This window comes from Macrotis lagotis, chromosome 7 (genome assembly GCF_037893015.1).
Source record: "Macrotis lagotis isolate mMagLag1 chromosome 7, bilby.v1.9.chrom.fasta, whole genome shotgun sequence".
NCBI classification, from domain to species: Eukaryota; Metazoa; Chordata; class Mammalia; order Peramelemorphia; family Peramelidae; genus Macrotis; species Macrotis lagotis.
The window spans coordinates 88,304,045-88,320,382 of record NC_133664.1 but is presented as its reverse complement, the minus strand read 5'-3'; the positions used below and the strand labels follow the sequence as shown (position 1 = coordinate 88,320,382).

Below are 16,338 nucleotides of genomic sequence, written 5' to 3'. Positions count from 1 at the left end.
GTACTAAAGTGACTAATGTTTCACACAAAGGTTAGATGATATGACCTTGGAGGTATCTTCTGAATCTGAGATGCTGGGATTCTAATTTAAGCCTTTTGTTAAAAAAACCACCTCAGGAAGGAAGGGGCTAGTTCTTGGAGCAATGCCCCACTTAATGGTTTTCTTTACATTGGATGACAGTGGTAGGATGTGGCCTGCTCTGAAGATAGGTTAAAGAGAATCTATGAGGTGCTGATCTAGTACAAGAGCCAATTCACTTATTTTTTGGAGTCCTTTTATTTTCTAGTAAGTAGGTAGAACACTAAGAAATAGATTTGATCTTGCCTAGTCTAGTGGCTTCCTATTCCCTCTAGGATCAAACATAACCTCTTTTGTTTCCACATGATCCCTTCCTTTCCAGTCTTCTTACATACCACCTCCTTCCACAAACTTGATGATCCAAACAAATTATCTTATTTGTTGTTTCTGGGGCATAAGACTCCATCTTCCACATCTACACCTTTCCCCAGCTGTTCCCCATGGCAGGGATGCTTTCTCTTTACTGACTTCCTGTAAGAATCAACTCAAGCTCTCCTTCCTCCAAAAAGTCTTTTCTTATCATTCTTTCACCTCCCCTCCCCACAACTGCTAAGTAACATTCCCTCTAATTTCTCTTTCTGACTTCTCTTTATCATGTTATCTTCTGATTTACAGATATCTCTTTATCGTAAGAATGTAAACATCTTGAGGGAAATGACTACTTTTTACTTTTTCTGTATTTCCCAGTTACCCAGAACATCTTGCTTCCCAATGATTCTGATTAATAGACATTCCAGTATCTCCTCCTCAATTTATATGGATTGTGTCCAGTGAGTACCTTCTGTTATGTTAGACTTTTACTGTACATGGCTTCTGCTTCTGTATCGGATAACTTTAATTACTTGCTGGAGAATTTATACACATCATTATGAAAGTCCTGCAGGGAAAGGAGGATGAATTGGGTGTCCTCACTGACAGTCAAGTACAAACATCACAGAAAGCTGCTACTTCTAATAATAATGCTTTACATTTGTTTTGAGCTCTGCACCTACTCAAGTTCTTTCACATTAGCTTGTCTGAACTTCACAATATCTCTTTGAGAGCAGGGTAGGTTTTTACAAATGAGGGAATCAGAGTTCAGGTGGGTCAGGTCACATAGTACGCTGGTCCAGAGTGTAGAATTTGAATCTCCTGACCACTGACCCAGTCTACTGCTCAGTTCAGTGGAAAGGGTATGAGATTTGAAATCAGAGGGTTTGAATACATATAGCCATTAGTTATGTGACATTAGATGAGTCATATTATCTTTCTGGGCTTCAACTGCCTCATCTGTAAAATGAGAGAGTTGGACTCCATGACCTTTAAGGTCCCTTTGAGACTTGAATCTATGGCTCTATGACCTCCTCTACCTTTGGAGCTTGTCTAGCCCTACATCATTAGATTGCTCTAATCAGATTGTTTTTGTTCTCATGACAAAAGAGTTCATATCTGTGGTGATTTGTTTTTTGAGAAGAATGTATATAGTACCTCCACTCTAGGGAATGAAGATTTTAATTCCAGTCTCAGGATTTGGTTCAATTATAAAAATAGCCTAACTTGGTGGGAGACTGTCCCTTTCTTGCAGTATTGGATTGTACAATTATAGCTCTTTAGAAGTTTCTTAATGTGCCACAAGATGTCAAGGAACAACACCAAGATTAATACCTTCTTTAATGACTTTGACTTTGATTTTGACCTTGAAATAAACTAGGGATCTGGAAGCTCCGTTTTTTTCCCCCTCAACCCACTTCTTCCATAGTCTGAAAGATTACCTCCTGATATTCATCCCAGGCTCTCCAAAGTGGTGTGGTTTCTTCTGTCTTTTACTTTGAGCCAGAGCTTTAAAAATATAAACAAACAAATTGCTGTTTTAATGGCTAAGGATTTTGATTCTAGCTTAATTCAGGATTTTTCTACACTCTAAGATGCTATGCTAGCTTTGCAAGTTCCCTTTCCTGAGAGCTATCCTCATTAGCATTTACTTTTGTCTTCTACCTGGTTTTCACAAATATCTCTGTTGCTGTTCTCTCTGTCTGCCCTTTCTTAGACATCAGCTCTCTTCCTTCTTCTCTCCCTCCCCTCATGGTCATTTGAAACTCTTTAGCCTACCACACCTAAATTTCTTATGCTGAATAAGATGCTAGGAAGTCTAGTATTTGACTTCTAGGGAAACATTTGCCATTTTTATGTAGTGTGCATTTTTAGGGAAAGGGGATGGAGGAAATGGGTTGTAATGGGAAAGGAAGGAGATGAAAATGGTGAGATCGATTCTAGAGTATCTACATTTAGAAGGGTGTTTTCATATATGTACTTGTCAGCTTTCAAACTTTCCAACAGAATTTTTCCTTTTCTGGCTGATAGTTGAACTCTAGGCTAGTGCAGTATACATATAGTAAGGTGGTAGTAAGATTGTTGGACTTAAGAGTCAGAAGCTCTCGGTCTGATTCCTGGCTCTGATTAGCTCTGATTCCTAGCTGTATAACCTTGGACTAATCATTTCATTTCTGTAAACCTCAGTTTCTTCATTTGTAAAGTATAGCTAGTAAGATTTGTTCTTACCTTAAAAATCCTTTATTTTTATTTTTTTGGTTCTTTTCTTAAAGGTTTTTGCAAGGCAATGGGGTTAAGTGGCAAGCTCAAGGCCACACAGCTAGGTAATTATTATGTGTGCGATGTCAGATTTGAATCCAGGTCCTCCTGACTCCAGGGTGGGTGCTCTAGTCATTGTACCACCTAGCTACCCCTTGGTTCTCTTTCTGATAAACATCATCAAACATGAGTATCTTCATATTCATGGAACAGAAAAATAGGATTATTTTTGAAATTATGAATATCTACCACTTACAGATCACATTTTTCAAACAAATACAATAAATTTAACAAATCAGTTTCAAAGCTTTCCTGCTAAGCTGTGTTTATAGAACTTATCTCAAAGAGGCTTGGGAAAATAGTGTTTTGAAAATCTGTAAAGCTTCATAGAAGCATTGACTATTATTATTATTACATGGGAGGTAGAGGAATAATGATTGGGACCTTGGAATGGGATAGAACATGGGACTAGTCTAGAAGCCAGAAGCTGTGGATTCTAGTACTAGTTTTGTTATCATTGGTGATTGACTTTGGGCAAATTATTTAATCTCTTTGGGTTCCTAGATTCCTTATCTATAGAACTGAGAATTCTGCTGTAGAACGGTCTCTCCTCTTCACAAAGATGTTAAGATTGAGACCTAAGTGACACAATGCTGATTTCTTCTCTGAGATTCTGTAGCCTATGTGAGTGTACTTTGAATAATTATAAACCTCTTGTCAAGGCAGGTATTGCTAGGAAAAGGAAGTATTAGCAGAAATGGACTAGCAATGTATGTGAATGTACTGAAAAAAGTTTAAACCATTATACCTCATAAGACATGAGGTTTTTTAATTTTTAATTTAATTTTTTAAAATAGAGAAATAGTTAGGCACCTGCCCTGGACTAGGGACAATATAAAGAGAAACTAAGCCTCCAAGAAGCTTATTCCTTAGCTGCACTTTACCTTCTTGTTTAAGAGAAAGCCATTTTATTAGATGACAAAAATATGAAGAATGGGACTTTGGTAGAATGCCAGCTTTCCCACAAGGTATAGGATTCAGATACATACCATTTTCAGTGAATTGAAAATCATCTCCAGATACCTATGTCCTATGGTTAATCTAGTATCTTTGCAGTTTTCTATGATTTTATACAATCATATTGAGCATTCATTTCACACATAAAGTATTTTCAACATCTGTAATTCAAACAAAATACTTCCTCTTTAATATTATTCTAATAATCTAATGCAGGGGCTTTTATCTTTTTCTGTGTGTCATAGATCATAGCAATACTAATACTCTACTAATATGAAAACAACTAACAAATAGTGCTTACTATGGTACCTAATACTGTGTTAAGTACTTTATCTCATTGATCTTTGCAACAACCCTGGGTAGAAGGCTCTGTTGCTATCTTCATTATATAGATAAGGAAACTGAGACAATGGAGGTTTAACAACATGCTCAGTATTTGAGGCTAGATTTGAACTCAGATTTTACTGACTCCAGGACTGGCACTCTACCTGTTGTGCCACCTATCTGCCCCTGGAGGTTTTGGTTAGACCATGTCAGTTTGTTGTCCCTTATCAAAGTTATGGTTTATGATCTGAATTCATAATTAAAAGAAATTCTAAATTTTAGTTAGAAGTTAATGAAAATTAAGATGCATTTTCCATCCAATTTTACAAGTCCCCTGAAGTCTATTCATGGACCCATTGGAGTATGTGGACCCTAGGTTAAGAATCTTTGCTTTGGATCTAGGTTTTCATTGATATGGGTATTTTCTCAGAGGATGCATGTTGCAATCTAGCCAAGCCTGCCTTGATGTACCTCTATTGTCCATGTCCTCTCAGCAGTTCACCACAGGAATTGCAGTGACTTGTACTCTATATTCCATGGATATCAGCAGGTTTTCTCTTGGTTATTCTTTGCTCTCACTATACATTTCTCTTGGGACATTCTTTATCCATGTCTGCACATTTCCATATTTATAATGTTACAGTCTGCAAATGTCAATCATGAGCCCATCCATTGCTTGTTGGGTAGTCCTCAACTTTACTTTTTCAGAATATCAAATATAAGGAGTGATTCATTCCTATTTGACTGAAGACTGAGATCAAATTCTAACATCTGGGTCTAATATTTAAGATCCTTTATAATTAACCATGACCGGTTCTTCCAATGTCACTTCACATTATAAGTTCCCTGTTGCAGCCATAATAATCTATTCATGAATACAATTGGAGCTTTTTCCCCTTTCTCTGTATTAGTTCATTGCATTCTTGTATGCCCTCCTCCTATAATATTAAAGAGCTAAATGGCATCTTGGAGGTCATCTAATTTGATCCCCTACTTCTTAGAGACTAAAGAAATTGAGACCCAGGGACAATAAATGACTTTTCCAAGATCAGGAAGGTAGGAAGCATTTGATGGTATTTGATTCCAAACCTACTATTTTCCCCACTTTGCCCTTCTTTCTTCCTTCCTTCCTTCCTTCCTGAATCCTACTCTTCCTTCTAGGAATGGTTCAAATTCCATCTCTTCTCATCAACTTAACCCATAGTGGTATGTTCTGGTTAGGTAAAATCTAGAAGTCTATGATTAGTTTTCAGAAACTCTCATCCAAGTTATCAGTCTATCATTAGTCTATCAAACAATACTCTAAGGAACCCAACATCTTGATTTTTTTTGATCATTTTGCTTTGCTCTATACCACAGTAATATTGGCTTCTCTCACTCATACAGCTTACAAATCCATTCTATTGATCACAATTTGGACTAAGGATGTTTTAGTAAAATTTATTTACCCACTGGAAAAACAACTATAGCTTGTTTTATCTATTTCCTTTGGGACATTGAAATAATAAAGGCTTGCCTGGACTAAGGAAGTAACAGTAGGCATAGGAAAGGAAGGGCATTTGCAGAGTAGAAGCAGAGCATTAAGAAATGTATGGGAGGGAAAAAAGAAATATATGGAGTCAAAGATACCAACAAAGCTGAACCAGGTACCATTTTATAGAAATGAAAGATTTTTGATATCAAATGGCTGCATATGGATCTACTTATGTCACTACTCTGATCAAAAATCATCAATAACTTCTTTTTTTAAATTTGTCAGATCTTTATTGGGTAAGTGGGGAAGGCAGGACGGGTCCAGTTCAATCCTTCTTGGCAGCAGCCTTCCTCCTGGCAGCTAGGACATTGCTGAGTTCCTCTCTCTTCCTTTTGGCACAGATGTGAGTACCCTCCCACATGTTTTTTATGAACTTAAGGGCTCCCTTATCCTTGGAGACCTTTAACAATTCCATGGCCTGCCTCTCATAAGGGGCAAACCCACACACCTCCCGGATCCTATCTCTCGCAAATTTGGTGTGTTTGGTCAAACGCCCACTGTGGGGGCAGTGTCGTGGCTTCACAAAGTTTTTGGGAACTTTGTGGCCCTTGTTGAGACCCACAGCCATGGGATATCGGATGGCCCTAGCTGTGGCATTATCGTAGCCCTGATGGCAGCCACCATCAATGACTTCTTATTGCTTCCTGAGTACAATTCAGATTTTACCTGGTACTCAAGGTCTTCCATAAAATGTTCCCATTTTACCTTTCCATCTATATCTTATATTATTGTTCTTTTTGTAGTCTATAGTTAGTCAGACTATGTTACTTTCACTATATTTATATCCAACTTTGCCTCTGTATATTTGCTCACATTGCTCTTTATTCTTGGAATGCCCTTCCTTCCTATCTTTGCCTATTATTTTCCTACTCATCCTTAAAACCCAGTTTAAACATCAAATCTTTCTTGAATTCTGCCTAGAATATTATCCAAAACTCTCAGGGCTCCCATAATATTTTGGTTAGAAATTCTCTGACAAACTTAACATATAATATTGTGTGTTATGGTTGGCCTTCTGTCTTTGTGTCTTGGTCCCATATTAGACAATAAACTCCATGAGGATAGGGGCTATGCTTTATCCAAAGTTTGTGTCTTCCCCAGTACTTAGTACAGTTTTCTGCCTTCAGGAGGTACTTGATAATTGTTTGTTTGATTGACAGAATTGCTATCAAAAAGAAAGGTGAGTTCTAAAAGGATGACCCATCCTAAATTATTCATCCTTATTAGATGCTGAGATGCTTGAAATTCCCACTATTAGTAAATCTTTGAGGTAAGTGGTACATTGGAAGCAATACTGAACTTGGAGGGCAGAATCTGTTGTCACCAGATCCAAGTCTGGATCTCCATTTTGCCATTTAGTGTCTATCTGACCTGGGGCAGGTAAATTAATTTCTCAAGGCAGCTAGGTGGTACAGTGGATAGAATACTAGCCATGGAGTCAGGAGGTCCTGAGTTCAAATCCCACCCTACTGGCTGTGTGACCCTGGGCCAGTTAATTAATCCTGAATGCCTCTAAAAAACAAACCAAAAAATGCTTCTCTGGGACTTAGTTTCTCTAAAATGAAAGGGTTGGATTAGATGATCCCTATGGCCCTTAGAGATCTATGATTTTCAGACATTTCCTCTTAACATATATATATATATATATATATATATATATATATATATATATATATATTCAGGTCCATGGAAAGTATTACTATGAAACTGTTACTTCTTTGGGAGCAGGGACTGTTTTTTGCTTTTCTTTGTATCCCCCAGGGCTTAGCATCATGCTGAGCAGATGGTAGGGGCTTAATAATTGTTTGTTGCCTGCCTTATTGGATGTTAATATCTGAGTAGAGATTTTTGTACTAAACTCACATCAAAATTCTCCCTACCTTTATTCTTTCATACCTTCTTATTCTTTGGGAAGTAATAGAGAAAAGTAGGGGTGATGAAAAAATGAATAAAGTACACATTGTTGTCCTAAGGTTGAAGCATAATTGTCCTTTGGACATGGAAAAAATGCCATGGTAACTCATAAGTGCTCTATCTCTCTGTGTCTCTGTCTCATTTTCTCTCTCATACTTCACTCTGGAAGCTTTCCTTGGTCATTTCAAGGACCAGTGATCTTTCTTTCCTCTAAAATCACAACATTATCTTTTTGTATTTTTCAGTTGGTATTTTGTCATGTATTGTCTTATGATCATCATAGAACTTAGGGCTAGAAAAGGCCTTAGAAATTATCTGATTCAATTCTTTAATTTTATACATGAGAAAACCAAGACTAGTAGGGGTATTCTTCTGAAAGCCTCACAGAAAGTGAGGAGGGGACCCTGAAGTAGAAACTAAGCTTCAGCATCCCAGTCAAATCATCTCTCCAGTTCACTACTCTGACTTCAAGAGTAAGTCCAAACAAATTGAGTGATCTTAATTATGTGACTTCAAGACTAAGTCCAAACAAATTAAGTGATCCTAATTGTTTGAAAGAAGAGATATGTTTTGAGGCATTGTCTTGTCTTGTAATAGGGTAGGAATAGGGACTGGACCTATACTTTTATTAGTCTAGTGAAATGCTTCATGTTGAAACTCCCTCTATCAAAGAAAGGCAGCACTGTATAACATTTTCTATTTGTATCTCTCTCTCTCTCTCTCTCTCTCTCTCTCTCTCTCTCTCTCTCTCTCTCTGTGTGTGTGTGTATACATTTTATTTTCCACTTAGATTGTAAACTTCTTGGTTTGTTTATATCTTTGCATCCTAACAACAGCTAATACAGACTGAGAACATAATAGATGCTTGATAAATATTTGAAGAAATAAACTGAGGCAGCTTCCTTCATCTATTCAGAAAATATTTATTTAATACCTTCACTGTAACTAGAACTTGGATAGATAGTACATGAATGGGTATATAATAGGATGCTAACATTTCTTCTTCCAGGTCATGTTTCAGAGTCTTCTAGAGATACTGGATATATAACTTTTCTTGGTCACCTCTCTAATGTACATGTTGTCCCTCTCTTAGGCATACCTTCCCTTCTGACCTCCATGGGGGCAAAGACTGGGAATCTTTGGGGGCAAAGACTGGGAGTCTTTGGGGGATGAGACCCTTCTCTTGGATCAGGCTTGTTCTTCTTTATCACTTAATAGTAATTTCCATCCCCTTTCCTACTACCTACTCGTGAATTTGCACAAGTTTCCATTACTCAGACCAGACATTGGAGGAATGCTCAAAAGAAGTAATAAGGCTAGGAGGCATGGTCTCTTGCTATTCTTGTTATTCTAAACATATATGTGTATATATAATAAGCTTAATAAATATCATATATAATGTGCATTATATATATTAATATATAATATGCATATATATATTAAACAAGCCAACATTCAGAAAACTATTAAATAAAACAGGTTAAATAGTGACTAACATTTTCTGAGCTCCTATGGAGGTTTTGCAGAAGTATACCCCTCAGATATGAGGGAAGGAAGTGGGGCTCTGGGTGCGGCTCAGGGGCATCTTCTGACATTGAATAGAGAGCTGCTAGGTCACCCCAGCTCTTAACTGCTGTGTTCTTTTCCGCCAGTATCCCACCCCAGTGAGGAAAGAATCCTAGCCCACAGTTAAAGGTCTGCTTGGTGGGAGTACTTATGAAAAGCCACAGCAAAGCACTTTGTGAGAGTACAAAGTGATGTGGATGGGTTATGTTTCCTGACCCAAAATAACCCTTTATTCAGCCATATCAATGAACAAGGCACAGGGTTCTGCAAGAAATTAGGTCAGGCCTCAAAGAAATTGTCCTGGGGGCAGGTGATAATGGAGAAATAAGAAATGAGAACATGGTCCACTGCTTTGATACTGAACCTCGGCCTGGAGCCTGGCTTCCCGATGCAGTAACCTTCAGACACTGGTACTCCTGGGAGACACTGGGAATAATTTGATTAGCTGGTAAATATTTTTATGGGTATCTTCTAAATCATTTCATTAACAAATGATTTGAATTGCTTAGCCCTGCCTTCAAGGAGCGTACAATCTTCTTTTTCTTTTTTTTTTCTGGTCTAGTTGTCAATGCTATGCTTCTATTTATGTAGAGAGACAAGTCCCTATATCAATGAAAATTCGCAAATATTTTGCAACTTATAGTTTTAGAGGATTATCTGGGTCACTGAGAGATTAAGTGGTTTGTCTAGGGACATGTAGGCAGTATGTATCAAAGGCAAGATTTTGGTACAGATCATATTGACTCTAGGTCCAAGAACCTGCCTCTATCCACATTGCCATTTTTCCCCTTAGTATGATTAGGAGCATAAAATTAATTTATGATATAGCAAGCAACGAATCTAAATATTTATAGCTGCTAACTTGTGAAAGGCAATGGGCTGTGAAGGGACTAGAAAGGTAGCCTTGGAGTGGAGATGTGCATTCAGCTCCTTTCTCTGTGTGACCAGGGGCAGATGTCCATTTTTCACTATATCAGACATTTTTCTAAAATGATGTTCTGTTTTGCCATAAGGAGTAACCTCCACTGATGAAGTTATAGGTCTGGACTCAAAGCAAATAGAAAATAAGTGATCCAAACTATTATTAAGTAGAGGTCATTAATCTTCGATGAGAAAGAGATCAAGAATACATGGCTCAATCAGTCAGTGAAGTCTTCATAGAGGAGAGGGTGGTAAAGTAGAAAGAGTTCTGGAAAGCCTGAGTTTGAGTTTTTTTTTAACTTTGCTGATGACTAGCTCATTTCTTGAGATCTCAGTTTCATTATCTATAAAGTAAGGGGACAAAGTTGGATTAGATGATCTTCCATTTCTAAATTTTATGATCCTTTGTACAGCTTGATCTGAGCCTTGAAGGTTGAAACTTCAAAAAAATCCATGATTTCATTGTCTTGGATGCTGTTGCTTCTTCTCCAAAAGATTGCAAACCCTTCATGCTGTAGTGTATGGTCTCCATGAGTATTTAATCCCTGCACTTTCTCTTTCTCCCAGTCTCTAAGCAATGAGGCAACCTTACTTCTGCCCAAGGTCAAACCATCTATATGTGTCCTTGACCCTATCCTCTATCTTCTCCAGTAGATCTTAATCATTCCTCTCTCTTGAATTTGCAATCTCTCTGTATCTACTGGTTCTTTCCCTTCTGCCTTCAAACATTATCCAGGCTCCCCATCCTTAAGGCAATGAAGCTGCCTCCCACATGAAGCATTTTGTGTGGCTCAAAGAGAAACCAAATAAACACCTTTTCCCCCTCACCCTTCTAAGGGAGACTTTAATTCCTTTAAGGAGAGGAAGAAGGAATTTGAGGCTAGTAACTTGGCCTCTTTGCTCTCCTTAGAGAGAACAGGTGCTGGATAGAACTATGGTTTTCCTTCCCTAAAATTTGATTAGTTTAGGGGATGTAGTTTTCAGGTTCGAGCCAGACTTCTGTTGATTATGTGAAGAAAAGAGGACTCTAAACTTGATATGTAAGGCTTGATTCCTTTCTTCTCAGATATAGGTTCTACATAGCATATAGCAAAGGAACCCATTTTTTCCAAGTTGAGAGCAAAACCAGAATTCCTTAACATGCCTCATTTTCCACAACTGTTAAGTTCCTGTTAGACTAGCTGCTCAGGAAGTGTGAGGGGTGGGAGACAAGGGAGACAAGGTTGACAGGTTCTCCTTAAAGTTCTCCTAGTTCTCCAAATACTCCCTTTATTAAACCAAATACAAGTGCTTGAGTATCCTCCCCAGTCCCTGGTCCACTCCTTGGTCCACTCCCTGTGGCACTCTGCAATCAACCATTAAAATAAGGCTCTGGTGCTCAAGGGCACCAGGTGATGATAGTTTACAGTACTCCCACACACAACAGTCCCTTACATATCCCCCTTTTTGTTTTTTTTTGAAGCAAAATTCCTTAATTCAATTACATAATGAATGCCACATAAGTTGTAAACAAACGTTCACAAATAATATAAACAAATGTCAATTAAACAATAGTGAAAACAACTAAGCATCCAAGTCAATTAACATGAGTTATTAAATTTTACAAAATGGTATTTCCATCATTATATTATGCATGAATTCACAGATTTATCCCAGAAGGGGGTCAAATATTGTGATATTTCCCTTATCATAATTGTGTGATGATAGATCAGACAAAGATTACAATTTGTCAACAAAAAAACCTTTCAAAGCAATCAAATTCAAACCCAAACTAAAAAGAGTAACATTTAACTTTACCTATTTCACCACTGAATTACACATACACACACATACACACACATACACACACCTACACACACACATACACACACACAGGAGTTTAGACACAAACACAAACATAGAAACAACTCTCTTGTATCACATTTACCAAACTGAGATTGATACTCTGGCCAATACCAAATCTCAGAATATAGAAACATTTTCCCATCTCTCCAGGCCAGTAGAGAGATGTAAAATGTCCTATTGGTGTTTAAATACAGACATATGCACACATATTTACATTTTGAGCTACTCTCTTGCAGGGATATTAGCCATAAGAATAGGCTTCATTCAAAAGATGAAATCTGAATTTCCCAGTCCCAGAAAAAAAAAATCTTCTTCCCCATTTTTCTTAACTAATTGACCATGAAGCTTCCCAATCAATAGCCTAAGAAAAACGTAGTTATTACTCCCCACCCCCCCAACGAGGAAGAAGGCATGGGGGTCCCTTGATTTCTAAAATAAACTTTTTGAGACATAGGTTTGAGGTTTGAAGTTACAAAAATGAAGATTTCCCTTTTCCCTTCCTCCCTCCCTCTGTAGAGGGTGGGAGTGCAGAGAATGAGAGTATTTGAAATTCCTTGAGTTGTTAACAACAGTACAATTTGGAGTTGTTGCATTTTCTGAACAGTAGTCAGCCATTTCAAATTGTCCAATAGCATGTGACATTTTTACTCTCAAAGGAAGTGCAGTTAGTGTGTACTTCATGGCTTTCTGGTGTCAGAGCAAGAGTTGTGGTGTGCTTGGTTGTAGGCTGGAGCGTGAAATTCATTGCGGCTTCTGAAGTGGAATTCGTCATAGGTATCAGGGTTGGTGTCACAGTCTGAGGCAATGACAAGAAGTCTCTAACGTTGGCTGTAGGTTTAGGAGTTTGGGTCCCATTTAACACACATAGCGTAACCAGGCAGGCAGCAGCAGCCAAAAGGAACAGCCAGTAGGTCCCCAGCATCCTGTTCATGGTGCTGGTACACACTGCTGCTGAAGAAGAAGCTCCATCCCTTATAGTGCTGCCTTAGAGACTCCACTTCCTTCTGGCTCCTCAATGCTAAATACTTATTTTCTTCTTCTTACTTTGCTTTCCTTCACACCTCCTTGTTCCAACTTAAAATCAGCCCCCTGGTAACAATCAATCTGTTATCTCTTCCAAAGTCTTCTGCTTCGGGATATTGTCTGGATGTTGCTTGTATCTGCTGGTCCTTATCCCAGACTCCACTCTGATAGCTCTGCCTTTGTGTCCCTGTATGGGCACCATTTGTTAAGTTCCTGTTAGGTTCCTGCCAGCTAGCCTATCCTTTCCCAGGCGAGCATTGAAGGGGTGGGAGACAAGGGAGACAAGGGAGACAAGGATGACAAGTTCTCCTTAAAGTTCTCCTTAAAATTCTCCTAGTTCTCCAAGTAGTCCCTTTATGAAACCAAATACAAGTGTTTAAATATCCTCTCCAGTTCCTAGTCCACTCCCACTTCTGTGGCACTCTACAATCAACCAGTAAAATAAGGCTTTGGTGCTCAAGGACACCAGATGAAAGTTTACAGTACTCCTACACACAACAATCCCTTACACACAACAGTCCTTTACACACAACCTCTCCAGCATTTGTCACTTTCTGATCTAAAGGGCACTAAATCCACAAAAAATGTGTAGAACACATTTATGAAATACATTTTTTCCCTAATTTGCTTATTTTGTTCATTACATCTGTATTGTACCTATTGCTGTGTACCAGTGATCAACCTATTTTTTTAACCAGTAACATTGTTTTTGTGATTACTATTTTATAATATAGTTTAAGATCTGATGCCTCCTTCCCCCCTTTTTCATTATTTCCCTTGAGATTCTTGATTTTTGTTCCCCCAGATGATTTTCATTTTTATATTTTCTAGCTTTTAAAAATAATTGTCTATTATTTTCATTGCTTTGACATTAAATGATTTAGATAGTATTGTTATCTGGAGTAACAACTATCCATTGAGTAACTAATACTTTCTTACTTATTTAAATCTGTCTCTATAATTATAAAGAGTGTTTTGTATTTATTTTCATATATTTCCTGGATATTTCTTGGTAAGTTTGTCATTTTCAGTTTTTGCAGATGGTTGATCTGAATGTTTTTATATTTTCATCCTAAAGAAAATAAAGTGAATTTGTAGCTTTTTATTCACATGTGGCTTTTAAGTGGTTTTTGTATATGCACCAGTGATTCTTGATAGGAAAAAAACTTTGCAATTTCACTATAGTGCTTTTTACCTTATAAATTCTTTCCATTGATATTGGAGGATAGTAGATTTAAAACCAGGATTGCCCTTAGAACTAATGTACCCCCCTCTTTGTTTTACAGGTGAGGACAATTAGACCCTGAAAGGCTAAGTGATTTATCAGAGCAAGGTAATACAGGAAGTAAATGGTAGGGCTAGGATTAGAACCCAGAATCTTATCTCCAATTCCAGTTCTTTTTCTCCACCTTACTGTAGTGACTCATCTTTCTTTAGTTTATGCAATGTGTCGAACTGGTAATATTATCACCTCTATATAAGTGATGATACTGAATTAAATCAACTGAACAACAAGGTTAATACTTATTAAGTACTTATGTGCCAGACACTCTGATTTTCTAGGTGCTTACATTCTAATAGGGGAAGACAACATGCAAGCAACCCTGGATGTACAAGATATATACAGGGTAAATTGGGGAGAAATCTCAGACATGGAGGTATACAGGAAGGCTTTTTGCCAGTTTGAAAAAGGAATTCCAAATTGTGTATAGAAATAGGATGTGAATCTGACCTCTACCATGTGCTTAGGAAAGTCACTTTCCTTTCTAGGAGTGTCAGTTTTCTCATCTGTAAAATGAGGAAGCTGGATTAGATGGCAACAAATTAGATTTGGATGCCAAATCTATCATCAGAGAGAAGGCTAATTTTGAGACTAAATGGGCCAAAATTTTATCGTCTATGGACTTCAGTACAGGAAATAGGACCAGCAAATGAACCTGCATCAAGAGTCAGGATATTAAGGAAATTTGATGATACTCAGTGAAAGCTTTAGGTGAAAAGCAGTTGGGTCCAAAGGGGCAAATTTGATTCTGTCTCAATAGACCTTGGTTAAAAATATTTTTCTTTAGTTTTTTTGTTTGCATCAAGTGACCTTATTCCAAGGTCACTAAAGCATTATGGAGCTTTAGACTGAACTAGTGGCACAGTCATCACACAGACCCTCAAGGGATAACTGGGCAGTACAGATGATCACACCGATTCCTGACCTCTTCTACAAGAGTGTCAGACCATGAAGGAGTACCAGGTTCCTGGAGCTCATCAGTGACCAGAGATACCCAACTCTTTGGAGTTCAATCAATGGACAGTTAGTTGGCTTCCATGGCCAGCTGAGTGGGATAAAGTTTGAGATTTCTTCAGTAGAATATCATAGATTAGAAAATAGTTAAACTATGTGCCCCTCCTCCCCTGACAAGAAACTTCTGGGATATTGGTGAAGAGTCACCTGACCCTGTCTCATCTGTTAAAGTCTGGATGTCCATTCAATTCCTGGGGCTGAAGGGATAAGCCAGTTTCTGTTTGAATTATATGCTTTTTCCCTTAGATTAATTTACAAGTTTAGATTGTGAAGACCACATTCCTCATTATTGAGGATGGGTCAGTGGCTGGGGGTGGGGAGGGAAATTGCATTAGGATAAATGTGACTCTTGGGTCTTTTCCCTTTGTCTCCGTCTCTGTAATTGATTGGGTCCCATCTCTGGAGAAATGAATAAAACTTTCTCTTCATACCTTGAGAGATCTCCAAAATTTATTTAAGTGTCATTTGTCTCACACACAGCTCTCTTGCTTGTGATTCTGTTTATCCTTCTCTGGTTTTGCTGACTTTTCTGTTTCAAGTTTTGTCTTGTGCCCTGACTAGGTTCTTCTCCCTTGATGATCTTGGACTTGGATGTTGGATCATCTGCTTTTAGACACTGATCTCCCCTTCCCTAGCTGGTGCCTCACAGTTGTGAGCAGTTGTGTCCGTTGGTCATTCATCCAGATTGCTGCTGCCCTCTGCTGGGCCCGTAGTGACCTGGAACTGCCTTGATTGTGACCCATATTTATGGAGGTCCCCCCCCCCCCCGGGTCACAGCATCTGTTGATGATGATAATCATCATGTAGCTCCTAACTAAAATATTATATAATTCCTTTAAAATTCAGGAGGTACTTTCCCCACAACAACCCTATAAAAGAGAATATTGCAAACATTATTCCCATTTTACAGAGGAATAAACTGAGGATCACAAAGGAAAGGGAATATGCCGAAGGTCACATAGTCTTTTGGTTTAAAGGCCAATGCTAATTTCTTTGAACTAAGGGGACAGTATAATGTTTGTCCCTCAGTTTCGAAAAAGATCAGGGAGGTGATGCCATGACAAGCACATGAATTGGATTGAGTGAGGGGGTGCTGTGCTAAGTCAACGGCCTCATTTTTTTTCTCCAGAGCCATCTGGGTCCAGTGGCCAGTATGAATCAAGATGACTGGAGTTGGGGGGGCGGCTAGGTGGCACAGTGGATAGAGCACCAGCCCTGGAGTCAGCAGTAACTGAGTTCAAACCCAGCCTCA

At 38.3% G+C, this 16,338-nt stretch overlaps 1 protein-coding gene and 1 long non-coding RNA gene across 2 annotated transcripts; both read right to left on the bottom strand.

Annotated features, from left to right (window-relative positions):
* Positions 1-862: 862 nt before the first annotated feature.
* Positions 863-15,783, bottom strand: LOC141493728 (uncharacterized). The gene is made up of 3 exons (XR_012470307.1): positions 15,518-15,783; positions 1,830-1,896; positions 863-955 (listed from the first exon to the last, which is right to left on the bottom strand). It is a non-coding gene; the product is annotated as an uncharacterized LOC141493728 (long non-coding RNA).
* Positions 5,787-12,698, bottom strand: LOC141493540 (large ribosomal subunit protein eL36-like). The gene is made up of 2 exons (XM_074195015.1): positions 12,444-12,698; positions 5,787-6,128 (listed from the first exon to the last, which is right to left on the bottom strand). Exons 1-2 carry the CDS (start codon positions 12,696-12,698, stop codon positions 5,787-5,789), a joined length of 597 nt encoding a protein of 198 aa, XP_074051116.1.
* Positions 15,784-16,338: the final 555 nt, after the last annotated feature.

Bases quoted from the DNA above. Each gene is read 5' to 3' on its own strand.
- LOC141493540 (XM_074195015.1), bottom strand. From the start codon at position 12,698: ATGAACAGGATGCTGGGGACCTACTGGCTGTTCCTTTTGGCTGCTGCT. The intron at 6,129-12,443 runs GTACACACTAAC...GGCTGCCATCAG, and splicing joins TGACACCAGAAAGCCATGAA to GGCTACGATAATGCCACAGC.